Genomic DNA, 25,820 nt, shown 5'->3' with positions numbered 1-25,820 from the left:
CCGCAACCTCCGCCTCTCGGGTTCAGGCAATTCTCCTGCCTCAGCACCCGGAATAGCTGGGATTACAGGCACGTGCCACCGTGCGCAGCTAATTTTTTGTATTTTTAGTAGAGATAGGGTTTCACCCTGTTGACCAGGATGATCTCGATCTCTTGACCTCGTGATCCACCTGCCTCGGCCTTCCAAAGTGCTGGGATTACAGGCGTGAGCCACCGCGCCCGGTGGGAAGTTTCTTTTATCTTTAATGTTCACTTTATGACTTAATGCTCTAAGATAAGAATTGGCTGCTTTCAGCCAGTCTTATTAAAACTTTTCCGCTGGCCAGGCCTGGTTGCTCACGCCTCTAATCCCAGCACTTTGGGAGGCTGAGGCAGGTAGATCAGGAGGTCAGTAGATCAGGAGGTCAGTAGATCAAGACCATCCTGGCTAACATGGTGAAACCCTGTCTCTACTAAAAATACAAAAAAATTAGCTGGGTGTGGTGGTGCGCGCCTGTAGTCCCAGCTACTTGGGAGTCTGAGGCAGGAAAATTGCTTGAAACCAGGAGGCAGAGGTTGCAGTGAGCTGAGATAACACCACTGCACTCCAGCCTGGGCGACAGAGTGAGACTCCATCTCAAAATAAAAAAATTTTTTTTCGGGCTTTTAGAAGGTTTGAGACTATAATTTTATAACTTCCCTAATATTTCTTTTAATACTTTGCCAGCCACCCCAAGTGAATATCAACAGGCCAGGTATGGTGGTACGTACCTATAGTCCCAGTTTCCGATTTTGGAGCATTTCAGATTTCAGATATTTGGGTTGGGGATGCTCAAATAATATAGTTTTTAGAATCCTTTTGGCCCCACTGAAGTGACTCCTGTAAACTCAGAGGCTGTTTTGCTCCTTACTGTAAGCTTTTAAGTGTAGAAATCACATAAAAAGCTTAAAGATTTTAATGAAGAAAATAGAATTTGCCTTCATTATTTTGTTTTTTCCCCATCTTTTTATTTCAGCCTATAGAAAAGTTGAAAGATCTGGTCTCTTGTTATCTCTTTGATCTAGACTCATTATTAACATCTGGCCATGTTTGGTTTATCTCTGTACACGAGTGTGTATAGGTATACATTGGTATATATGTGCAGGTATGTGTGTTGTGTGTGCTTTTTTTTCTGACCCTTTTGAAAGTAAGTTTGGGAAATAGTTACAAGGCTGCTGCAGTGATCTGTATGTGGAAATGACGGTGTTCTGTGGTGTGAGGGTGTCACATTAAGTGCTAGAAGGAGACGAGTACAGGATATCTTAGGAGCACACAGGAGAGACTCGTAATGAGTATTTTCTGGTAGCCAGAAGAGGGTTCATGAAAACAGTGACCGGTGAACTACAACCCAAAAGACTATTTGGAATTAGCCAGGCAGCAGGTGGAATAGAGCATTCTAGAGAAGAGAACAGTGGATTCAAAGGTCTGGAGCTGGAGGAGAACATGTGTTTGAGGAAACTACATGTAGATGTGCATGTCCAGATCATCCCCCAGGTTGAGGTGAAAAAATGGGGAGTTGCTGCAGAAGGGAATGACATCTTTTCTTCTTTTTTCTTTCTTTTTTTTAGATAAAGTCTTGCTTTGTCACCCAGGCTGGATCATGCAGTGGCACAATCTCGGCTCACTGCAATCTCTACCTCCCAGGTTTAAGTGATTCTTCCATCTCAGCCTCTCGAGTAGCAGGGATTACAGACACCCACCACTGTGCCCAGCTAATTTTTAAATTTTTAGTAGAGATGGGGTTTCACCACGTTAGCCAGTCTGGTCTCAAACTCCTGACCTCAAGCGATCCGCCTGCCTCTCAGCCTCCCAAAGTGCTGGGATTACAGGCATGAGCCACCGCGCCTGGCGGGAGTAGATCTTAGAGGGCCTTTTAAGCCAGGCTTGGGAGCCGAGAGTTTATTTTGAGGGCAGTGGGAAGCCACTGAAGGGTTTTTTTTTGTTTGTTTGTTTGTTTTGAGATGGACTCTTGCTCTGTCACCCAGGCTGGAGTGCAGTGGCGTGATATCAGCTCACTGCAACCTCCACCTCCCGAGTTCAAGTGATTCTTCTGTCTCAGCCTCCCGAGTAGCTGGGATTATAGGAGGGTGCCAGTATGCCCAGCTAATACTTATATTTTTAGTAGAGACAGGGTTTCACCGTGTTGGCCAGGCGGGTCTTAAGCTCATGACCTCGTGATCCACCTGCCTTGGCCTCCCAGAGTGTTGAGATTACAGGCATGAGCCACTGAGCCCGGCCGCTGAAGGTTTTAAATGGAGTTAGGATGTGATCAGATTTGCAATTGTGAAAGAATATTCTGACCGAAGGGTGAAGAAAGAGTTGGAAAGAGGTCTGAGAAGAGGCAAGGGGGTCAGTTAGGATCCATGGGCAAGATGGTGGCAGTGAGAGTGCAAAGAGGGAGATGAGATTTTCAGGAGGAAGAATCGACAGCACAGAACTAGATGGGGCGTGGTGAGGTTGAGATTGCAGAAAGTCAGGGGCAAGTCCCAGTTTTCTAGCTTGGGCAGCCGAGTGGGCAATGGAGCCCTTGACTGAGTAGCCAGGAGGGAGGAGACACTGAGGTCAGTTGTGGATGTGGTTTGAAGTGCCTGTTGGAGATGGGTTAGAGATGTTTGGCTGGTCCCTCTGAGCTCCAGGATGGAGGCCTGGGTGGGAGGCAGTGCAGGCAAGTCACGCCCTGTGCCTTCTTCCCACGCAGCCTCAGCCTCACCATGTGCATAAGGAGCTGTTTCCAGTCCTCCTGTCTCCAGTGGGTGTGGAGGACAGCCTTCCTGAAACACACCCAGCGCAGGCACCAGGTGGCCCACCGATGGACGCACCTTGGAGGCAGCACCTACAGAGCGGTGATTTTCGACATGGGCGGAGTTCTCATTCCTTCTCCGGGGAGAGTCGCTGCAGGTGAGCTATTCATTCTGTTTCACTTTGGGGGCCTAGGGTGATGGTGGGAGAATGGAGGGTGATCGGGGAGGCAGAGGGGAACACTCGGGCAGCAGTGTGTCCCAGCCGGCCGTGCTCTGTCTCTTGAGTCAAATTTTAAGCACCACTAGGTGGCTGAGTGTGTTGGGTGCATGGTTAGCTTCTCCAAATCTTACTTTCCTCATCATTAAATGAGAGCTACTGGTAGTGCCTTCCTCCTTGGGATTTGGTGGAGAGTTATCCATGAGAAGCACTTGCTTAGCACAATGATTGCTCAGTGCATCCTACATTCTCAATCAATGATGAACTGCTATGAGTACTGTGATTAGAATTTAACCACCGAGACAGGGCACAGTGGCTGAGGCCTGTAATCCCAAAACTTTGGGAGGCCGAGGTGGAAGGGTCATTTGAGCCCAAGAGTTCAAGAGCAGCCTCAGCAACATAATGAGACCCCATATCTACAGAAATTTAAAAATTATCCAGGCACAATGACACACACCTGTAGTTCTAGCTACTCTGGAGGCTGAGGTGGAAGGATCACAAGTCCAGGTGGTTGAGATTAAAAAAAAAAGAAAACAGCTGGGCTAGGTGACTCACGCCTATAATCCCAGCACTTTGGGAGGCTGAGGTGGGTAGATCACGAGATCAGGAGTTCGAGACCAGCCTGACCAACATGGTGAAACTGTCTCTACTAAAAATACAAAAAGAAAAATAGCTGGGCATGGTGGCATGCACCTGTAATCCCAGCTACTCAGGAGGCTGAGGCAGGAGAATTGCTTGATCCTGGGAGGCAAAGGTTGCAGTGAACCGAGATCGCACCACTGCACTCCAGCCTGAGCGACACAGCAAGACCCTGACTCAAAAAACAAAACAAAACAAAGAATTTAATCACTTTTCCTTGGGAACTGTGCTACTTCTGAAATCTAGAATGCTGAAATTCCCCCTTTGATCACAGTCTTCCTCTCTTCTACCCCACTCCCTCTAAACCTAATTCTGGACCGACAGGGTCAGGATCAGCTTTCTGGTCTCTGGTCTTCTCTTTACCAGCCCCTCCCTGGTTTAACTTCTTTTCTACTCAGTTCAGCTTGTATTAGTTAGAGTCGTTTTGGCTTCAAGCAGTACAAAACCTAACAAAACAGTGACTGAAACAAGCTAGAAGTTTCTTTCTTTTGCACACAAAAGCCCAGGTATGTGGTCTGGGGCGCTGTGTGATGCGCTCTGTGGTATCAGGGACTCTGGCTCTGTTCATGTTATGACTCTGGCTCTATCATGTTACTCTGCTGTGACTTCTTTTCATTTCCACTCTCACCTCATGGTCTGTCTTGGCTGCCTCACCTCCTGCTATCACATTCTCATGCCAGCCAGCAGGAAGTGCAAAGGGCCAGACAGCTACCCCTCTCCTTTTGACCTTCCGTGGTGGCTGGTTGGCTAGTTCTCCATCCTAAATCAACCCAGGCACAGGTTTTCTATGCCTGCGTGTCTAGGCTTTCCAGCATTGCTGACGAAGTTCTCAGCCATGCAAACTGGCTGCACAAGCTAGTTTCTGAGCTCCAGCCTCAGCTGGGCCCTTGGTGCTGCGCCTCAGCTTCTCTTTTCCTTCACTCGCATCTCTCTCATGTTAACCTCAGGGCTGCTTCAGACTGTCTGCTCCCCCGACTCCTTACTGCCCCCAAATATTCCCACTCTGCAGACAGCCGAATCTATTCTTTTACAGAGAACATACAGACTAAGCCTACATAACACAGCGAGATCCCATCTCTACAAAAAATTTTTGTTCTAATCAGTGATGGTGCAGCTGTAGTCCCAGCTACTTAGGAAGTTGAGGTGGGGAGATCCCATGAGCCCAGGATTTTGAGGCTGCATGAGCTAGGATTGCACCACTGCACCCCAGACTGGGCAACAAGCTTTTTTAGAGAACCCGTCTCTAAAAAAAAAAAAGATAGGAGGAAGAACGTAAAGATCACTGTACAGAAAGTTTCTTGACTTTCTCTAGAATATCTTAAGAAGCAATTCAATTCACTTCATTCCCACTGCCCCCATCCCTCCCTTCTCTCACCAAATGATGTCATTGCCTCCTAACTCTTCTCCTGCCTCTGGCTCTCAAGATTTTACAAAATCTCCTCCCAGCTCCAGAATTACCTTTCTAAAACATAGATCTTGCGTCTGGGCTTGAACATAGATCTTGCATCTGGGCTTAGTGGCTCACACCTGTAATCTCAGCACTTCGGGAGCCCAAGGCGGGCAGATTGCTTGAACACAGGAGTCCAACATGGTGAAAATTCATCTCTATGAAAAATACAAAAAACTTACCTCGGCATGGTGGTGCATGCAGGTAGTCCCAGCTACTTGAGGGGCTGAGGTGGGAGGATCACTTGAGCCCAGGAGGCTGAGGCTGCAGTGAGCCAAGATTGCACCACTGTACTCTAGCCTGGGTGACAAAAGTGAGACCCTGTTTCAAAATAAATAAATAAATAGGGCTGGGCGCGGTGGCTCATGCCTATAATCCCAGCACTTTGGGAGGCCGAGGTGGGCGGATCACAAGGTCAAGAGATCAAGACCATCCTAGCCAACACGGTGAAACCCTAGCTCTACTAAAAATACAAAAATTAGCTGGGTATGGTGACACACATGTGTAGTCCTAGCTGCTTGGGAAGCTGAGGCAGGAGAATTGCTTGAACCCAGGAGGTGGAGGTTGCAGTGAGCCGAGATCACACCACTGTACTCCAGACTGGCGACAGAGTGAGAGTCTGTCATAAATAAATAAATAAATAAATAAAATGAAATAAAAATAAAACTGAGATCTTTCTCCTTTCCTCCATGGCTTGAAAACCTTGAATGCCTGCATGTGGTTTCCTAGATTAAGTCTAGAAGCTTTTGCCTGGGATTCAGGGCCCCTCTCAGTTCTAGCTTTCCTGCCATGGACTACCTGATGCTCTCCAGTCATGCCAGACACATTCACATGCTTGTACCTTTGCAAGCTCTGTTTCCTCCCTGCCTCCTCTGCCTGTACAAATCCTACTCATGCTTTTAATGGCAAGTTTAGTGCATGTTATTCAGCAATGACTGGAATCTTTTGAACACTCAGTGAATCTCATGGTTGTTACTAACTTCAAGAGTCCTCTTCTGTCAAGACTTCTTCAACCTCATCTGCAACCTGGAATGTTGCAGAATCCAGGCAGAATGGGTATCCAGGCAGAATGTTCCTGGATACCCAATTCCCGTGGGAGTTTCACCTTTACCGAGACACTTCAGTTTGCATGGGATGTGTTCATGTCTCTTCTATGGGGCTCTTTGATTCCAAGACACCAGGTCTGGGATTTCTTCACTTCATTGTTGCAGTGTTGGCTCTGTAGGCTGGCTCAGTCATTCAGGAAATGTTTGATGGATAGGTGTGTGAACAAAATAATGATGCCTTATACTTAGTATTTTGCCTGACTAGAGATTCTAATGTTATTTATTTCAAATGAACTGTATCAAGCATTATTTGATAAGAATATACTAGAATTGGCCAGGTGCAATATTCTAGAATTGCCTGGGCGAGGTGGCTCATGCCTGTAATCTCAGCACTTTGGGAGGACGAGGTGGGCAGATTACCTAAGGTCAGGAGTTCGAGACCAGCCTGGCCAACCCCATCTCTACTAAAAATACAAAAATAAGCCGGGCAGTGGTGGGCACCTATAATCACAGCTACTCTGAAGGCTGAGGCAGGGAGAATCGCTTGAACCTGAGAGGTGGAGGTTGCAGTTAGCTGAGATCACACCATTGTACTCTAGCCTGGGCAACAGAGCAAATCTCTGTCTCAAAAAAAAAATATATATATATAAAGAATATACTAGAGTTATTGTACTTTTTTTTCCCCTCGAGATGGGATCTCACTCTTTTTCCCAGGCTAGAATGCAGTGGTGCAGTCATAGCTCACTGTAGCCTAAAACTCCAGGGTTCAAGCAATCCTGCGTCAGGCTCTCGAGTAGTTGGGACTACAGGCTACAGGTGTTCACCACTATGCCTGGCTAATTTTTGTTTTTTGTAGATATGGGGTCTCGCTATGTTGCTCAAGCTGGTCTCTAACTCCTGGGCTCAAGTGATCCTCCCACCTTGGCCTCTTGAATCATTAGAATTACAGGCATGAGCTACCATGCCTGGCCTTCTGTCTGTTTTTATATGGCCTATCAGCCAAGAACAACTTTAATGTTTTGAAATACGTAATTGAAAAATATCAAAACAAGAGTAATATTTTGTGACGTGAAAATTATGTGAAATTCACATTTCAATGTCCATAAAAATGAAATTTTTTTGGAAAACAGTCTTTCCCATTTGTTTACATATTGTCCATGACTGCTTGTGCCCTGTACTGGCAGAGTTAAGTACTATCAACAGGGTCCCTAAATTAGCTTTCAAAGCCTGGAATATTTACCATCTGGCCCTTTTCAGAAAAGCTTGATTTAAGCTGTTAGTTTACTATAAAATTAGTACACACAACAAAGAATTTAAAGTATAGCCCAAACATTTTAGTTTTTAATTTTTATTTTACCTTATTTTTCTCCAAAAATGCATTTTCAGACCAAAGTCCAAACATTTAACATTGAATTTAGGCAGGGCACGGTGGCTCACGACTCTGATCCCAGCACTTTGAAAGGCTGAGGTGGATGGATCATGAGATTAGGAGCTCAAGACCAGCCCGGCCAACATGGTGAAACCCCGTCTCTAATAAAAATACAAAAATTAACTGGATGGGGTAGTGCATTCCTGTAATCCTAGCTACTCAGGAGGCTGAGATAGGAGAATCGCTTGAACCCGGAAGGTGGAGGTTGCAGTGAGCTAAGATCATGCCACTGTACTCCAGCCTGGGTGACAGAACAAGACTCCGTCTTGGGAAAAAAAATGAATTCAGAGAGTATAATTATTTCAGAATTTCAAAATGTTTGACTAAAATTTTTGTTAGTGTGATAGATGAAAACTCCATCTTTGTAGTTTCTTTTCTTTTCCTTTTTTTTTTATTTGAGACAGAGTCTTACTCTGTAGCCCAGGCTGAAGTGTGGTGGTGTGATCTTGGCTCACTGCAACCTCCATCTCCAAGGTTCAAGCAATTTTCAGCCTCCTGAGTAGCTGGGATTACAGGTATGTGCCACCATGCCTGGCTAATTTTTGTATTTTTAGTAGAGACAGGGTTTCGCCATGTTGGCCAGGCTGGTCTCTAACTCCTAACCTCAGGTGATTTACCCCCGCAAGGCCTTCCAAAGTGCTGGGATTACAGATGTAAGCCACTGAGCCAGGCCACTGAGGTTGAGCCTTTTTTTTTTTTTTTTTTGAGGTGGAATCTTACTCTGTCACCTAGGCTGGAGTGCAATGGTGCAATCTTGGCTCACTGTAACCTCTGCCTCCCTGGTTCAAGCGATTCTCCTGGCTCAGCCTTCCGAGTATCTGGGAGTACAGGAATGCACCACCATGCCTGGCTAATTTTTTGTGTGTTTTTAGTAGAGACAGGGTTTCACCATGTTGGCCAGGCTGGTCTCAAACTCCTGACCTCAAGTGACCTACCTGCCTCAGCCTTCAAAAGTATTGGGATTACAGGCATGAACCACCTCATCTGGCTTTTTTTTTTTTTTTTTTTTTTTTGACACCCTCTTGCTGTATTGCCCAGACTGCCAGGCTGGTCTCAAACTCCTGGTCTCAAGTGATCCTCCTGCCTTACCCTACTGAGTAGTGAGCCTTTTTTTTTGTATATTATTGGTCATTCAGTTTTTCTGTGAATTGCTCACTTTTCTTGTTGATTTTCAGTAATAACCTTTTTTTTTTTTTGAGGTGGAATTTCACTCTTGTTGCCCAGGCTGAAGTGCAATGGCGTGATCTCAGCTCACTGCAAACCTCCACCTCCCAGGTTCAAGTGATTCTCCTGCAGCCTCCTGAGTAGTTGGGATTACAGGCATTTGCCACCATGCCTGGCTAATTTTCTATATTTAGTAGAGACAGAGTTTCTACATGTTGGTTAGGCTGGTCTTGAACTCCCAACCTCAGGTGATCCGCCTGCCTCGACCTCCGAAAGTGCTGGGATTACAGGTGTGAGCCACCACACCTGGCCAGTAATAACCTTTTACCTGTTAAATCACTTGCAAATATTTTCTCCCTTTTATGGCTTATCTTTTGATTTTATTGTTAATATTTTTAGCTGTACCAAAGTTTTCTTTTCCTTTTCCTTTTTTTTTTTGTTTTTGAGGCAGAATTTCACTCTGCCACTCAGGCTGGAGTGCAGTGGAGTGATCTCAGCTCACTGCAACCTCCGCCTCCCAAGCTCAAGTTATCCTCCCACCTCAGCCTTGCAGGTAGCTGGGACTACAGGCTCACACCACCACACCTAGCTAATTTTTGTATTTTTTATAGAGATGGGGTTTCACCACATTGCCCAGGCTGGCCTCAAACTTGGGAACTTAAGCAGTCTGCCTACTTCTGCCTCCACCTCCCAAAGTGCTGGGATTATAGGCATGAGCCATTACGCCCAGATTTCTGTATTGTTTTTAAGTTTTAAATTTTTGTATTTCTGACTCGGATATTTACTGTATTGGGAATTTGTTTTATGGTAGCCTGAAAGAGGATTTAACTTAATTTTTTTCCATTTTGAAACCTAGTTATGCCAGCCTCATTTATTGAATAGTCACTGCTAAAAAAGTATAAAATATAAAGGAAATTTCCTGCTGCCAACTTCGCCCTTTCCCATTTGGTTCCAGATGTCAGTGGTCATCATTGTGAAAAGTTTCTTGCTTATTTTTCGAAAAATTGCCCGTGTGCGTGTGTATACAAATTGTATTGTATGCTGTAGACTGTTCCATACTTTTTTTTTTTTTACTCAGTATAATATTTTGCCATCCTTTTCATATCAGTTGGCATAGGTCTAGGATCTCGTTTGGGGTTAGTAAACTTTTTCTATAAAAGGCTAGACAGGCTGGATGTGATGGCTTAGCAGTTTGGGAGGCCAAGCTAGGAGAATGTTTGAGGCCAGGAGTTTGAGACCAGCCTGGGCAACATAGTGAGATTCTCATTTCTACAAAAAATAAAAAAATGAGTTGGGCATGGTAGTACACACCTGTAATCCCAGCTACTCAGGAGGCTGAGGCAGAAGGATCACTTGGTCCTGAGAGGTTGAGGCTGCAGTGGTCAATGATTGTGCCACAGCACTCCATCCTGGGCAACAGCAAGACTCCATATTACAAAAAAAGAAGGTGACTCACACCTATAATCCCAGCACTTTGGGAGGCTGAGGTAGGTGGATCACAAGGTCAAGAAAATGAAACCATCCTGGCCTCAATTTAGCTGGGCATTGTGGCATGTGCCTGTAGTCTCAGCTACTTGGGAGGCTGAGGCAGGAGAATATGGTGAAACCTGTCTCTACTAAAAATACAAAAATTAGCTGGGCATGGTAGCATGTGCCAGTAGTCCTAGCTACTCGGAAGGCTGAGACAGGAGAATCGCTTGAACCTGGGAGATGGAGGTTGCAGTAAGCCAAGATGGCGCCACAGCACTCCAGCCTGGCAACAGAGTGAGATTCTGTCTTAAAAAAAAAAAAGAAGGGCTACATAGGCTTTGTGAGCCATACTCACTGTCACAACTATTAACTTCTACTGTTGCAGCAAGAAAGCCGTAATAGACAATAGTAAGCAAGTAAGTGTGCTTGTGTTCCAATAACGCTTTATTTACAAAAATAGATAGAGCCAGGCATGCTGGTGTGTGCCTGTAGTTCCAGCTACTAGGAAGGCTGAGGTGGAAGGCTCATTTGAATCCAGGAGTTCAAGGCCAGCCGGGCAACACAGTAAGACCCCATCTTTTAGAAAAACAGATAGGATGGCCAGGTGTGGTGGCTCATTCCTGTAATCCCAGCACTTTGGGAGGCCAAGGTGGGAAGATCACCTGAGGTCAGGAGTTCAAGACCAGTCTGGCCAACATGGTGAAACCCCATCTGTACCAAAAATACAAAAATTAGGCAGTGGTGGTGCATGCCTGTTATCCCAGCTACTCGGGAGGTTGAGACAGGATAATTGCTTGAAACCAGGAGGTGAAGGTTGCAGTGAGCCAAGATCATGCCACTGTACTCCAGCCTGGATGGCAGAGTGAGACTTCATCTCAAAAAAAAAAAAATAGACAGGAGACAGATTTGGCCCCAAGCCATATTTTGCTGACCTCTGGTCAAGTTTATATTTTAACATCTGTTTGGTCTTACTGTATATGAATATATCATAATTGATGTAATAAGCACCTTATTAATATATAACTATATTAAATTTTTCTAGTTGTTTTTATTATGAAGAATTCTGCACAAACAGCCTTGTACATAACCTTTGCTTACTTTCATAAATATATACGGAAGAAATTCCTGGAAGTAGAATTACTACATCAAATGTATGTGCATTTCAGATTTTGACAGAAATTATCAAATTGCTGTCTGCAGAGGTTGTGCTTGTTGATGCTGCCATCAACAGCATATGATGGTGCCAGTTTTCTACATGCTTGCCAACTCTGGGACTGTGAAAAATGCTATATGCTTTAGCTCTAAAATTAAAGAAGTATTTTTTGGATTGAGTCTTAAAAGTTGTGTTATTTTCAAAGGACATATGCCAGATTGTTAACATTGGTTATTTCTGAAAAATAGGATTGCTTGATTGCTTGTCCTTTTACTTTCTTGTCCTTTTCTTTTTTCTTCTTCTTCTTTCTTTCTTTTTTTTTTTTTTTTTTAAGAGATGGGGTCTTGCTCTTTGTCTCCAGGCTGCCAAGCTGCAGTGCAGCAGCACCGTCAAAGTTCACTGCAGCTTCAAACTCTGGGGCTTAAGTGATCCTCCCATCTCAGCTTCCCAAGTTGCTAGAATTACAGGTGCGTGCCACCGTGCCCAGCTAATTTTTTAATTTTTTGTAGCAACGGGGTTTCATCATGTGGCCCAGGCTAGTATCAGACTCTTGGCCTCAAGCCTCCCACTTTGGCCTCTCAAAATGCTGGGATTATAGGTGTGAGCTACTGCACCTGGCCTACTTTCTTTTGTATATCTTTCTATGAAACATATTGTCTGAGAATTTTTCAATGTACAGGCACTACTTTATTAGAAAAAAACAACAAAGGTGTTTTCATTCCAAAACAAAAGCTATATGTAAAGTATGTTTTCTGGCTGGGTGCGGTGGCTCACGCCTATAATCCCAGCACTTTGGGAGGCCGAGACGGGTGGATAACAAGGCCAAGAGATCGAGACCATCTTGGTCAACATGGTGAAACCCCATCTCTACTAAAAATACAAAAATTAGCTGGGCATGGTGGCGCGTGCCTGTAGTCCCAGCTACTCAGGAGGCTGAGGCAGGAGAATTGTTTGAACCCAGGAGACGGAGGTTGCGGTGAGCCGAGATCGCGCCATTGCACTCTAGCCTGGGTAACAAGAGCAAAAGCAAAACTCCGTCTCAAAAAAAAAAAAAAGTATGTTTTGTCTTAGATTTATAATTATGAATGTTGTTTGTATATATTTGCCCCCAGCATCTGTGTCATAGACAGAAAGAGCAACTGTGGATGAGGAGAAACAACCCTGGCCCAAATGTTCCCAGTATTCCACAGATGCTGATCCATCACCGCCTTAACTCTTTGTGGATAGAAATTTCCTTCTTGGCTAGGTGCAGTGGCTCACACCTGTAATCCCAGCACTTTGGAAGGCTGAGGCAGGCAGACCACGTGAGGTCAGGAGTTTGATATCTGCCTGGCCAGCATGGTGAAACCATGTTTCTATTGAAAATATGGAAATTAGCCAGGCTTGGTGGCATGCACCTGTAATCCCAACTACTTGGGAGGCTGAGGCACGAGAGTCACTTGAACCTGGGCAGCAGAGGTTGCAATGAGCTGAGATCGCACTGTCGCACTCCAGCCTGGGTGACTGAGCGAGGCTCTGTCTCAAAAAAAAAAGAAACTTCCTTTCTTATCCACAAAGACAGCATTTTAGGTGAACATTTCAGTGTACCTACTCCATGCTGTGAAGAATTACTACAGCTTGCATGTTTTGGGGGCCACCAGGATCTAGCTTATTCATAACTTCATGTGCTTCCATAGTCTCTGCCAGGTCCAGGTAAGTGACCTAACATATTTGGTCTGGTAAATATGAAACCAAGGAAGAAAATGCATCATGCAGTGCCCAGAATCCTCTCAAACAAGTGCTAAGGACCTGATGCTTCACAGCAATATGCTCTCTGTCGTACAAATGAGTATTGCTCTTCCTCTGGGCGTCTAAGGTTGAGATTTTGCATTTTGTGAATGTCTAGAAATTCCCAACAGCATCCACCCTGGCAGTACAATGAGGCTGTAGGAACTGGTATGATAATTTCCCTGAACTCCCTAAACCCCAGCATGTATCAATGTATTCCACTTTTGCATATTTTACTCTCTATAGAATGGGAGGTACAGAATCATATCCCTTCTGGAACTATATTAAAGGCCTTGATGGAAGGTGGTGAAAATGGGCCCTGGATGAGATTTATGAGAGCAGAGATATCAGCAGAGAAATTTTTATGGGAATTTGGGAGACTTTGCTCTGAAATGGTAAGTGATAAACATACCTGCATTTCCATATTTTTCTTTTTGCTTTAAGTAGTGGTGGCAACATTCATCCATAAGTTAGTTAAACTGAAAATAAAGTGAAACCTAATAACCCATTACATGTTTTACTTATTTATTTTATTTTTATTTCTTTTTTCTTTTTTTTTAAAGATGGGGTTTAGCCATGTTGGTCAGGCTGGTCTTGAACTCCCGACCTCAGGTGATCCACCTGCCTTGGCCTCCAAAGTGCTTGGATTACAGACGTGAGCCACCACACCCGGCCATTTCCATTACATGTTTTAAAGTTATTTCCTTCACCCCTAGGTGTTCAATGTTCAATTCATTTATGAATAAGTAAAAATATTATTGGCCGGGCGTGGTGACTCACGCCTGTAATCCCAGCACTTTGGGAGACCAGGGCAGGCGGATGACGAGGTCAAGAGATCGAGACCATCCTGGCCAGCATGGTAAAACCCCATCTCTACTAAAATATACAAAAATTAGCTGGGCGTGGTGGCACGCACCTGTAGTCCCAGCTGCTCAGAAGGCTGAGGCAGGAGAATCAGCACCCGGCCAATGTTTGTATTTTTAATAGAGATGGGGTTTCACCATGCTGGCCAGGATGGTCTCGATCTCTTGACCTCGTGATTCACCCACCTCGGCCTCCCAAAGTGCTGGGATTATAGGCAGGAGCCACCGCACCAGACCAATTTGCTCTTTAGAGTAATGAAAATGTCCTAAAATTGATGGCAGTGATGGTTGCACAACTTTGTAAATATATTGAAAACCATTGAATTGCACTCCTTAAGTAGATAAATTTCATGGCATGTGAATTATATTTCAGTAAAACTGTTACCAAATGTGTGTGTATATGTGTATATAAACAGTAGACTTGCCTTTGCAGATTTTGAAACATGATAATATAAGAGTTTTCAAAACCCACACAGATTGAATTTAAAAACAAGAAAAAATTTGATCAGACACTAAAGTTCATAATAGTGATGCTGAGGCAATACAAAAAGCATTAAATGACTTCTCAATCATTAAAAATTAAATTACATAAAGAGTTTACTGTATCCTCTTATGATATGCTGGGTTTTTTTTTTTTTTCCAAGTGGCAATCCATGAGCAGAATAAAGAACTCATTTAATTGTAATATTGATATAAATAGCTCCATTCCCTACTCTGTTGCTCAGGCTAGAGTGCAGTGGCTTGATCATAGCTCACTGCAGTCTCAACCTCCCAGGCTCAAGCCATCCTTCCACCTCAGCCTCCTGAGTAGCTGGAACCACAGGTATGTGCCACCAAGCCTGGCTAAGTTTTTCTTTTTTTTGAGACAGTCTCGCTCTGTTGCCAGGCTGGAGTGCAGTGGCACAATCTCGGCTCACTGCAACCTCTGCCTCCGGGGTTGAAGCAGTTCTCCTGCCTTAGCCTTCCAAGTAGCCGAGACTGTAGGCGCATGCCACCATGCCCAGCTAATTTTTGTGTATTTAGTAGAGATGGGGTTTCACCATGTTGGCCAGGATGGTCTCGATCTCTTGACCTTGTGATCCGCCTGCCTTGGCATCCCAAAGTGCTGGGATTACAGGCATGAGCCACTGTGCCCGGCAGCTAAGTTTAAAAAAAATTTTTTTTGAATCTCACTTTGTTGCCCAGGCTGGTTTCAAACTCCTGGGCTCAAGTAGTCCTCCCACCTCGGCCTCCCAAAGTGCTGGGATTACAGGTATGAGCCACTGTGCCCAACCTATAACTCTAATCCTAAGTAACTTTTGAAAACCTTATATCAGAGTTCGGCACAGGGGCTGAGGAACACAGTTCCTGAAGGCAGCAAGCTATGAGCCTGGGCTTCTGTAGCCAGAGAATAGAAGGACACCAGGAATAAGCATTTTTTTTTCTGTTGGCCATGAGTGATTTTCACTCTTAAAGATTGCTGTTTTCCTCTGCCCTCTCCTATACTTAGTCGAAGACCTCCGTGCCTGTGGACTCATTTTTCTCTCTGCTGACAAGTGAGCGAGTGAAGCAGTTTCCAGTGATGACTGAGGCCATAACTCAAATTCGGGCAAAAGGTCTTCAGACTGCAGTCTTGAGCAATAATTTCTATCTTCCCAACCAGAAAAGCTTTCTGCCTCTGGACCGGAAACAGTTTGATGTGGTAAGCTTGAGCTGATTGAAAACCATTGAAACAGAATCTGTGCCCTTGCTTCAGGGTGCAAGGTTAAATGCTGCCTTCAGCAGGTCTTGAGTGAGGGAGTTTTTCCTTCAGACACTTGGCTAAGTTAGGTTTAAATGCAATAGGTTGAAAACAGGCCCTTTAAAATATCACTGTGCTCTTAGCAAGGTGATACATTTATGGCATTAATAATTGGTACACTCCAGATTTATATTCTAAATTCAAAGCTTAGTCTTCATGTAACGTAAGCATCTCTATCAGCCCTCACATCTTAATGGATCCTTTGACCTCTTCTTTTTTTGAGACGGAGTTTTTGCTCTTGTTACCCAGACTGGAGTGCAATGGCACGATCTCGGCTCACCGCAACCTCCGTCTCCTGGGTTCAGACAATTCTCCTGCCTCAGCCTCCTGAGTAGCTGGGACTACAGGCGTGCATCACCATGCCCAGCTAATTTTTTGTATTTTTAGTAGAGACGGGGTTTCACCATGTTGATCAGGATGGTCTCGATCTCTTGGCCTCGTGATCCACCCGTCTCGGCCTCCCAAAGTGCTGGGATTATAGGCGTGAGCCACCGTGCCTAGCCGTTCCTTTGACCTCTTTTAACACCAATTATGTTGCCCTCTATTTCTGTGACATTAATTCCTAGACCAGTGCTGTCCAGTAAAACTTGACTGCCTTCCTCAGCCTGATTTACTTCCCTACTAAATCCATCTGCTCCATGTGTGTATCCCAACCTGTCATGCGATAAACCTGTAGTTTTGATATGCTTGGCTATATTTGGGTACTGAACTTATTTATTTATATTTATTTTGAGATGGAGTCTTGCTCTGTTGCCCAGGCTGGAGTACAGTGGCATGATCTCAGCTCACTGCAACCTCCGCCTCCCAGGTTCAAGGGATTCTCATGCCTTAGCCTCCCGAGTAGCTGGAATTACAGATGTGTGCCACCACACCTATTTTTTGTATTTTTAGAAGAGACAGGGTTTCACCATCTTGGCCAGGCTGGTCTCGAACTCCCAACCTCAAGAGATCTGCCCACCTTGGCCTCCCAAACAGCTGGGATTACACACATGAGCCATGTTTATTTATTTCTATTTTTAATTTTTTTTGAGACTGAGTCCTGCTCTATTGCCCAGGCTCAAGTGCAGTGGCGCCATCTCGGCTCCCTCCAACCTCCAACCTCTGCCTTCCAGGCTCAAGCAATTCTCCTGCCTCAGCCTTCTGAGTAGCTGTGATTACAGGCATGCGCCACCACCCCTGGTTAATGTTTTCTGTTGTTTGTTTGTTTTTGAGATGGAGTCTTGCTCTGTCGCCAGGTTGGAGTGCAGTGGCGCAATCTTGGTTCACTGCAGTCTCCGCCTCCTGGGTTCAAGCGATTCCCCTGCCTCAGCCTCCCGAGTAGCAGTGACTACAGGTGCACACTACCATGCCTGGCTAATTTTTTGTATTTTAGTAGAGACGGGGTTTCACCATGTTGGCCAGGATGGTCTCATCTCCTGACCTCGTTATCTGCCTGCCTTGGCATCCCAAAGTGCTGGGATTACAGGCATGAGCCGCCATGCCTGGCCAATTTTTGTATTTCTAGTAGAGACAGGGTTTTACCATGTTGGCCAGGCTGGTCTCAAACTCCTGACCTCAAGTGATCCACCCACCTCAGCCTCCCAAAGTGTTGAGATTACAGGCATGAGCCACCATGCCTGGCTGTTATTTGAGTACTCCCTTTTTTGTTTTTTTCTAACCACAGGCTCTTGCTCTGTCTCCCAGGCTGGAGTGCAGTGGTGCCATCTCGGCTCACGGCATCTTCCACCTCCTGGGTTCAAGCAATTCTTGTGCCTCAGCCTCCTGAGTAGCTGGGACTACAGGTACATGCCACCACACCTGGCTAGTTATTGTGCTTTTTATTAATATTAGAGATGGGGTTTTGCTGTGTTGGCCTGGCTGGTCTCTAACTCCTGACCTCAAGTGTTCAACCTACCTTGGCCTCTCAAAGTTCTGTGATTACAGGCATGAGCCACCATGGCTGGTGTATTTGGATACTTTAAAGTATTTGGGTACTTTAAAATGTTTGTTTTTGTCTTATAACCAACAGCAGTGATAATTCTCTTTAGAGACTCCAAAGCCCAGATTGGCAGTTGGTCTTCCAGTACCTTTTAGAGTTGTGATGGATCAGAAGGAACCTTCCCCTGGCCCATTCCTTCATAGATATTCCAAGTCAGTACAAAAGGGAACAGCTCCCCAAATATACTGAGAGTACTTGGTAGCTTTTGGAACACATTGGGTGAAATTTCTCTGATAACTCGAGTATTGGACATTTTGTTAACAGAGCCCCTTTCTGATTCTTTCCATCTTTGGAAGAGCTAGTTTGGCTAGACTCCAGGAAGTAGTGTGTTTCCTTAGCCCTACATCTGCCTATGCCTGGGTGTATTTGTACTGTTTGTTGGGCCAGTGAGATTAAGGATTTTAAACTCTGCTTACAGATCACATGACCTGGGAGTTTGTAAAGATGCCAGGTCTGTTTCCCTGGAGGCTTTCATTGAGTATGTCTAGTTGGGATCCAGGCATGTGTATTTTGAAAAAGCTGCACAGGTGATTCTGCCATGCAGCTGGGGTGAGATACCCCAAGATGCAGTGAGGGACTTTGGATTCTGTCTGTGCTTTTCTCTTATCACACAGCCTCCATCATGCTTACCTTGAGAAGGAGACTTCCCCTCCATCTTCCTGGGATAGATCCTTGATAACTAAAATCATTTTTATCTGATCTACATTTGGACAAACACTGGCCTTGTTCCCACAGTTCCTGGTTTGCCAAGAAAGTAATAGAAGCCCTGAATAAGTTCATTGTCATCATGTGCAAAGTAGGAAAGAAAGAGAAGGCTAGAGATCTTGTCAAACAAATCTTAAGAATTTATTTTACTTCCCCTAAATGTAATTCACCTGGTGAGAGGAGCCGTCTGCTTCCTGGAACTTTGCCCCATCACCCCTAGTTTCCTTCACACTCTCATCTCTTGTCTCAGCCAGTACAACTCTGCTGCTTCCATCTGGTACGTTACATCAATTGGTGTCTGAGACACCCTGCTTCTGTGCTTCTCACTATTGACGTGTTCTTTAGGGTAGCTTCTTAGACTTCTTTTAGGTCCTTAGAAGACAAGAGTAAGTAGAACAGTCCAATTTATTCCAGACATTTATTTAGCTGAAAGGGCAGTTCTCACCCAGAATGCAAGTGTGGGGTAAAGGCAGAGGCCATTGGGTTTGTCCTTGACTTTGGAGAACTTGAGTCATTCCAAGTGGTGAGTCAGAGATTTAGTTCTGTCCTTAGGGCAGATCAGAGGGTATTGGTTATAGGCTATGTGGCTGTCTTGGGCCCACTCTATAGGAGATTAAGCCCTGAGGTCACTGTAAAAGGACATTAGGGGAATCAGTGGATCAGAGACAGCCTGACACTGAGATAGCTTTCCCAGTTCTCCTAAACCCTCACCAGCGCCTTCCCCCTATTCCGAATCAGGTACACAGGTGAAGCAAGGTTGTCGGAGTACAGGAGCCTCTCAGCATGACAGGAACGGTGTCAGCCCACTCATGAGATTTCTGTCTACATGGAGTATGGATGGGTTTTTAACCTCTGAAATAAACTCTAAGTTCATATTTATTTTATACCTGTAACAGTGTCTTCTTTCTGAAAAAAAAAAATGGTGAAATACTTTCCATAAAGCTGACATGTACAGCTTTTCTTCTGCTCTGTTTAGCCCCAAGATGTGACATTAGCAAAATACTTTGTCGTTTTGGAACCCACTCAAGTTTCATGTAAGTTTCATAACTTACTGAGCTAAGATAGATAGGTAAGATGACTACTAATATTATTCCCATTTTATTGATGATGGCACTGAGGCCCATTATGGCTTTGCTTGTTTGCACAGGGTCACAGTGTCTGCAACAGACACTTTGGTTTCTCAAGTTTGCCCCCACGTTGTAACCCAGTATTGTCAAACTATTCAATGTAAGAAGGCAACATCATTTTATATCGTAACACTCTTAAGTTCCTTGTTATAATAAATCTCAACTTTCCTCCTTATGCTTTTCCTTTCAAAAAGTTTACCAGTGTGCATGTGTGAGCTCCCCCTTTAGGGGCATTCATCTCTTATTCCTGTCCCTCCATCAGGTCGTGGAGTCCTGTGTGGAAGGGATCTGTAAGCCAGACCCTAGGATCTACAAGCTGTGCTTAGAGCGGCTCGGCCTGCAGCCCTCCGAGTCCATCTTTCTTGATGATCTTGGACCAAATCTAAAAGCAGCTGCCAACCTTGGTATTCACACCATTAAGGTAATAATCACTATTTTTTGAACCCATCCTATGCACCAGGCACTAGTGCAACGTATCTCTGTAATCTTTTTACATTTGTAGCTCTAGCTTTCCTTCGGGTTTCCCTTGCATTTCCGTAGTCATCTTATTTTGTGTTAATTACGGAATCTATGTGACTAGCTATTTTTTGTATTTTCTTTTCTTTTTTTTTTTTTGAAATGGAGTCTCACTGTGTTGCCTAGGCTGGAGTGCAGTGGTGCAGTCTTGGCTCACTGCAACCTCCGCCTCCTGGGTTCAAGCGATTCTTCTGCCTCAGCCTCGTGAGTAGCTGGGATCACAGGCATGTGCCACCATGCCCAGCTAATTTTGTGTTTTTAGTAGACAGTATTTCTCCATGTTAATCAGGCTGATCTCGAACTCCTCTCAGGTTATCTGTCCACCTCGGCCTCCCAAAGTGCTGGGATTACAGGCATGAGCCACTGCGCCTGGCCTTTATTTGTATTTTCAATGGGAAGCAAGACAAACAGGTACTGAGAAGGCAGCTTGAGAAAAAAGATACTGAAGGAGGTGAATGGCAGGCTTAAGACCTTTGTGGGGGCATTCACACTGTCCTCCTGATCTAGTGATGCTGCCCTAGGTGGGAGCTAGCAGCCACCAGCCATGCTGGCCACACAGCTCACTGCTGTGAAGCATGAGAAGCCATGTGAGGGGGGTCTCAGGCCATCTTATTTCTGTTCTTTTTTTTTTTTTTTAATACAGGATCTCACTGTGTCACCCAGGCTGGAGTGCAGTTGCACAGTCAGCTCACTGTGGCCTCAACCTCCCAGGCTTAAGTGATCCTCCTACCTCAGTCTCCTGAGTAGCTGGGACGACAGACATATGTCACTACACCCGACTAACTTTTGTATTTTTTATAGAGACAGGATTTTGCCATGTTGCCCAATCTGGTCTTGAATTCCTGGGCTCACGCAATCCACACGTCTTGGCCTCTCAAAGTGCTGAGATTACAGGCATGAGCCACCGCACCTGGCTTCTATTATTCTGTGTTTAGTTTTCACCATTGAGCTGAAGGGCCTGTAGGAAAAGAGCAAATATTGCAGCATAATCTTCTTCCTTCTGGGCACAAGAGGGTATTGTGAATTTTTTTTTTTTTTTGAGATAGAGTTTCATTTTGTCGCCCAGGCTGGAACACAGTGGCATGATCTTGGTTCACTGCAGCCTCTGCCTCCTGGGTTCAAGCAATTCTTATGGCTTAGCCTCCTGAGTAGCTGGGACTACAGGCGCATACCACCACACCCGGCTAATTTTTTGTATTTTAGTAGAGACGGGGTTTCACCATGTTGCCCAGGCTGTTCTCAAACACCTAAGCCCAGGCAGTCTGCCCACCTTGGCCTCCCAAAGTGTAAGGATTACAGGCGTGAGCCACCATGCCCTGCCATGAAATCTTTTTTGAGATGAAGTCTTGCTGGGTTGCCCAGGGCTTTGAACTCCTGGGCTCCAGCAATCCTCCCACCTCAGCTTCCCAAGTGGCTGAAACTATGGGTGCACACCATTGTGCCTGGCTATTTTGTGAACTCTTTTTTTTTTTTTTTGAGACGGAGTTTTGCTCTTGTTACCCAGGCTGGAGTGCAATGGCGCGGCGATCTCGGCTCACCGCAACCTCCGCCTCCTGGGTTCAGACAATTCTCCTGTCTCAGCCTCCTGAGTAGCTGGGATAACAGGCACGCACCACCATGCCCGGCTAATTTTTTGTATTTTTAGTAGAGATGGGGTTTCACCATGTTGACCAGGATGGTCTCGATCTCTTGACCTCGTCGTGATCCACCCGTCTCGGCCTCCCTAAGTGCTGGGATTACAGGCGTGAGCCACTGCTCCCGGCCCTACTTTATGAACTCTTGACCAATGCTTCTCTCTGTAAATAGAAAGTTCAATGTGGTTAGGCATTAAATGGGAATAGGAAACTCATTCTACTGCTTCCTCATTGGCTAAATATTCTGGATCCGAAAGGCCTTCCTCAGAGAACTGAATTCCTTGGTAATTTTCCTCTAAAGCGCTACCCTCCTAGAAAACAGATAGGAGCTTCTGAGGCTGGGGTTGACTGCTAGCACCTCTTCAGTGTATATTCTCTACACCTGTACTACCATGAATTGTAATATATATATTACATGTATATATATACTCAACACCTGTGAAAAGAAGGGAAAAATGACAACAAAAAATTTACATATATATATATTCTCTCTGAAACCAGGTTAATGACCCAGAGACTGCAGTGAAGGAATTAGAAGCTCTCTTGGGTTTTACATTGAGCATAGGTATTCCAAACACTCGGCCTGTGAGAAAGACAATGGAAATTCCGAAAGATTCCTTGGAGAAGTACCTCAAAGACTTACTGGGTATCCAGACCACAGGTATGTAGGCTTCTTTTGTGTTTTGGTAACTCTCTCCAAGGTGAAGCTTTCAGTCTGTTTCTCACTTTTCAACCCTAATGGAATGCACTGGAGACAAAGAAGCTATAGAGTGAGGAAAATAGCCATTGAGCCTGGTGCAGCTGAGCACGGCTTTCAGTTTTGCTTGAGAAAAAGCATTAACTTCCTTTTTTATGGATCTCCAAAAGTGTACTTGTCCCTCTCTTCCACCTGAGAGTGTGGTATGGCAGTGGTTGCCTCCTTTCAACAAGGAGAGGAACTTGGGGACTGCAGTATGTGCTCAGAGGATTTTACCATTTCTAATGCTTTGAGAGGACAGCCCATTTCATGAAGGCGACTTAGAAGTTGCATTGGCAGGCCAGGCGCAGTGGTTCACTCCTGTAATCCCTGCACTTTGGGAGGCCAAGGCGGATGGATCACAAGGTCAGGAGTTCGGACCAGCCTAGTCAACATGGTGAAACCCTGTCTCTAGTAAAAATACAAAAATTAGCCAGGTGTGGTGGTGGGCACCTGTAATCCCAGCTACCCAGGAGGCTGAGGCAGGAGAATCGCTTGAACCCGGGAGGCAGAGGCTGCAGTGAGCCGAGATCGTGCTACTGCACTCTAGCCTGGGCAACAGAGCAACCCTCCATCTTGGAAAAAAAAAAAAAAGAAATTGCGTTGGTGGCCAGGGTGTGGTGGCTCACTCCTGTAATTCCAGCATTTGGGGAGGCCAAGGCAGGGAGATCACTTAAGGCCAAGAGTTCAAAACCATTCTCACCAACGTGGTGAAACCTTGTCACCACTAAAAATACAAAAATTAGCTGGGTGTGGTGGTGCACAACTGTAGTCCCAGCTGCTCTGGAGACTGAGGCACAAGAATCACTTGAACCCAGGAGGTGGACGTTACAGTGAGCCATGATCATGCCACTGCACTCCAGCCTGGGCAACAGAGTGAGACCATCTCAAAAAAAAAAAAAAAAGTTGCATTGGCCAGGTACAGTGGCTCATGCCCATAATCCCAGTGCTTTGGGAGGCTAAGGCAGAAGGATCACTTGAGCTTACGAGTTCAAGACCAGCCTGGGCAACATAGCAAGACCCCATCTCTACAAAAATAAAAATTAAATTAGCTGGGCATAGTGGCACATGCCTGTAATCCCAGCTACTTTAGAGGCTGAGGCAGGAAGATCACTTGACCCCAGGAATTTGGGACTGCATGAAATCTGATTGTGCTGCTGCACTCCAGCCTGGGTGACAGAACAAGACTGTCTCTTAAAAAAAAAAAAAAAAGAACTGGGTGCAGTGCCTTACCCCTGTAATCCTAGCAGTTTGGGAGGCTGAGAAGGGCAGATCACCTGAGGTCAGGGGTTCAAGATCAACCTGGTCAACATGGTGAAACCCCGTCCGACTAAAAATACAAAAAAATTAGCCAGGCGTGGTGGTGCATGCCTGTAGTCCCAGCTACTCAGGAGGCTGAGGCAGGAGAATCCCTTGGGCCCTGAGGTGGAGGTTGCAGTGAGCCGAGATCAAGCCACTGCACTTGCACTCCAGCTGGATGACAGAGCAAGATTCCATCTCAAAAACAAAACCAAAAAGGAGACTTAAAAAAAATTGTTTACTTAATTTTTTTTTTTTTAATGAAGTCTCGTTCTTGTCCCCGAGGCTGTAGTGCAGTGGCGCAGTCTCAGCTAACTGCACCCTCTGCCTCCCGGGTTCACGCGATTCTCCTGCTTCAGCCTCCTGAGTAGCTGGGATTACAGGTGGCTGCTACAACACCTGACTAATTTTTGTATTTTAAGTACAGATGGGGTTTCGCCATGTTGGCCAGGCTGGTCTCAAACTCCTGACCTCAGGTGATCCTTCTGCCTTAGCCTCCCAAAGTGCTGGGATTAACTGGCGTGAGCCACTGCACCCCACCTTAATTTAATTTTTTTGAGACAGAGTTTCGCTCTTGTTGCCCAGGCTGGAATACAATGGCGAGATCTCAGCTCACCGCATCCTCCTCTTCCTGGGTTCTAGTGATTCTCCTGCCTCAGCCTCCCGTGTAGCTGGGATTTCAGGCACCCTCTACCACACCCAGCTAATTTTTATATTTTTTGTAGAGACAGGGTTTCACCATCTTGGTCAGGCTGGTCTCGAATTGCTGACCTCAGGTGATCCACCTGCCTTGGCCTCCCAAAGTACTGGGATTACAGGCATGAGCCACCGTGCCTGAACAAAGAAGACATTTTTCTCAGTTGATAAAGGCTTCACCCACTTGCTCCTTGAAAAAGGCTTTTATCAATGGAGTTTCATGTTAGGATGTTTTCCAGCAATTGGATTATTGGTAGTGGCCTCTGCACAGATGAGGCGCCCACTCTGGCCAGGCGGAAGAACTCAGGCAGACTTCCCTTGCTTGCCTGCTCTTCTAACCAAGTGAAACCAATCTATACCCAGGGTTCAGTCTTCTTATGGAGCTGAGAATGAATTAGTTTTACCTCAGCCAGGATCCTGCAAGGGAACTACAGAATTCAGCCTAGTGCAGTAGGAAATTGTATCTCATGAAAGCAGCTTTGGGTCAGGCTGAAGGCCTCTGCATCGTTCCTTTCAGCTGTCCTGGCAGTGTTAGGCAGAGGGACATGCAAAGGCACCTTTCATCCTTAGGCTTAAAGCATTCCATTTGGCAAGATGGGTTGCCATGGCTGCGTTTGTGCTTGATAAACAGAATGAACATGTTTTTATTCATGCAGCAGGAGTTGCCAGGAAGGACAAAATTTGACACTTACACAAAGTGAGAAAATTACTGTGGTATAAAATGAGTGGCCTTTGCCAAACTGTAGTGGCATGTGATCCTGGACCTGAGTTGGCAGGGTATGCCCCTGGGACTCAGTCATTCCAGGCAGGCAGGGAAGAGGTACTTTCCTTGCGCTGCATGGCAGGTGAGGATATTTTGCAGCCCAAATGCAGAACTCATTAGAAAGAAAGAACGTCTGCTCAGATCTGTCTTCCAGGGCCAATTTGAGTTTTCTTTGTTTTCAAACTTGCAGGCCCATTGGAACTCCTTCAGTTTGATCATGGGCAGTCAAATCCAACTTACTATATCAGGCTGGCTAATCGTGATCTGGTTCTGAGGAAGAAGCCCCCAGGGACACTCCTTCCATCTGCTCATGCCATAGAGAGAGAGTTCAGGTAAGTTGGCCAGGATGGTCTCGAACTCTTTTTTTTTTTGAGACGGAGTTTTGCTCTTGTTACCCAGGCTGGAGTGCAATGGCGCGATCTCGGCTCACCGCAACCTCTGCCTCCCGGGTTCAGGCAATTCTCCTGCCTCAGCCTCCTGAGTAGCTGGGATTACAGGCACGCACCACCGTGCGCAGCTAATTTTTTGTATTTTTAGTAGAGACGGGGTTTCACCATGTTGACCAGGATGGTCTCCATCTCTTGACCTCGTGATCCGCCCGCCTTGGCCTCCCAAAGTGCTGGGATTACAGG

At 45.5% G+C, this 25,820-nt stretch overlaps 1 protein-coding gene across 3 annotated transcripts in view; it reads left to right on the top strand.

The window, feature by feature from the left end:
- Positions 1–25,820, top strand: part of ACAD10 (acyl-CoA dehydrogenase family member 10) — a 70,928-nt gene that overhangs the window by 6,177 nt on the left and 38,931 nt on the right. For all 3 annotated transcript variants that reach the window (XR_010343823.1, XM_012469049.2, XM_064379826.1), the window contains exons 2-7: positions 2,717–2,916; positions 13,338–13,486; positions 15,444–15,635; positions 19,807–19,965; positions 22,196–22,355; positions 25,379–25,520. Coding sequence is in view for 2 of the 3 variants with exons in the window: in XM_012469049.2 (XP_012324472.1) it covers positions 2,730–2,916; positions 13,338–13,486; positions 15,444–15,635; positions 19,807–19,965; positions 22,196–22,355; positions 25,379–25,520 (989 nt within the window). In the remaining variant the exon portion in view is untranslated. The remainder of the gene's footprint in view (positions 1–2,716; positions 2,917–13,337; positions 13,487–15,443; positions 15,636–19,806; positions 19,966–22,195; positions 22,356–25,378; positions 25,521–25,820) is intronic.

The sequence above is a fragment of the Aotus nancymaae genome, unplaced genomic scaffold, assembly GCF_030222135.1.
Source record: "Aotus nancymaae isolate 86718 unplaced genomic scaffold, 86718_ANA_hifiasm-v0.15.2.pri h1tg000021l, whole genome shotgun sequence".
NCBI lineage: Eukaryota > Metazoa > Chordata > Mammalia > Primates > Aotidae > Aotus > Aotus nancymaae.
This window is presented reverse-complemented; position numbering and strand designations above follow the sequence as displayed.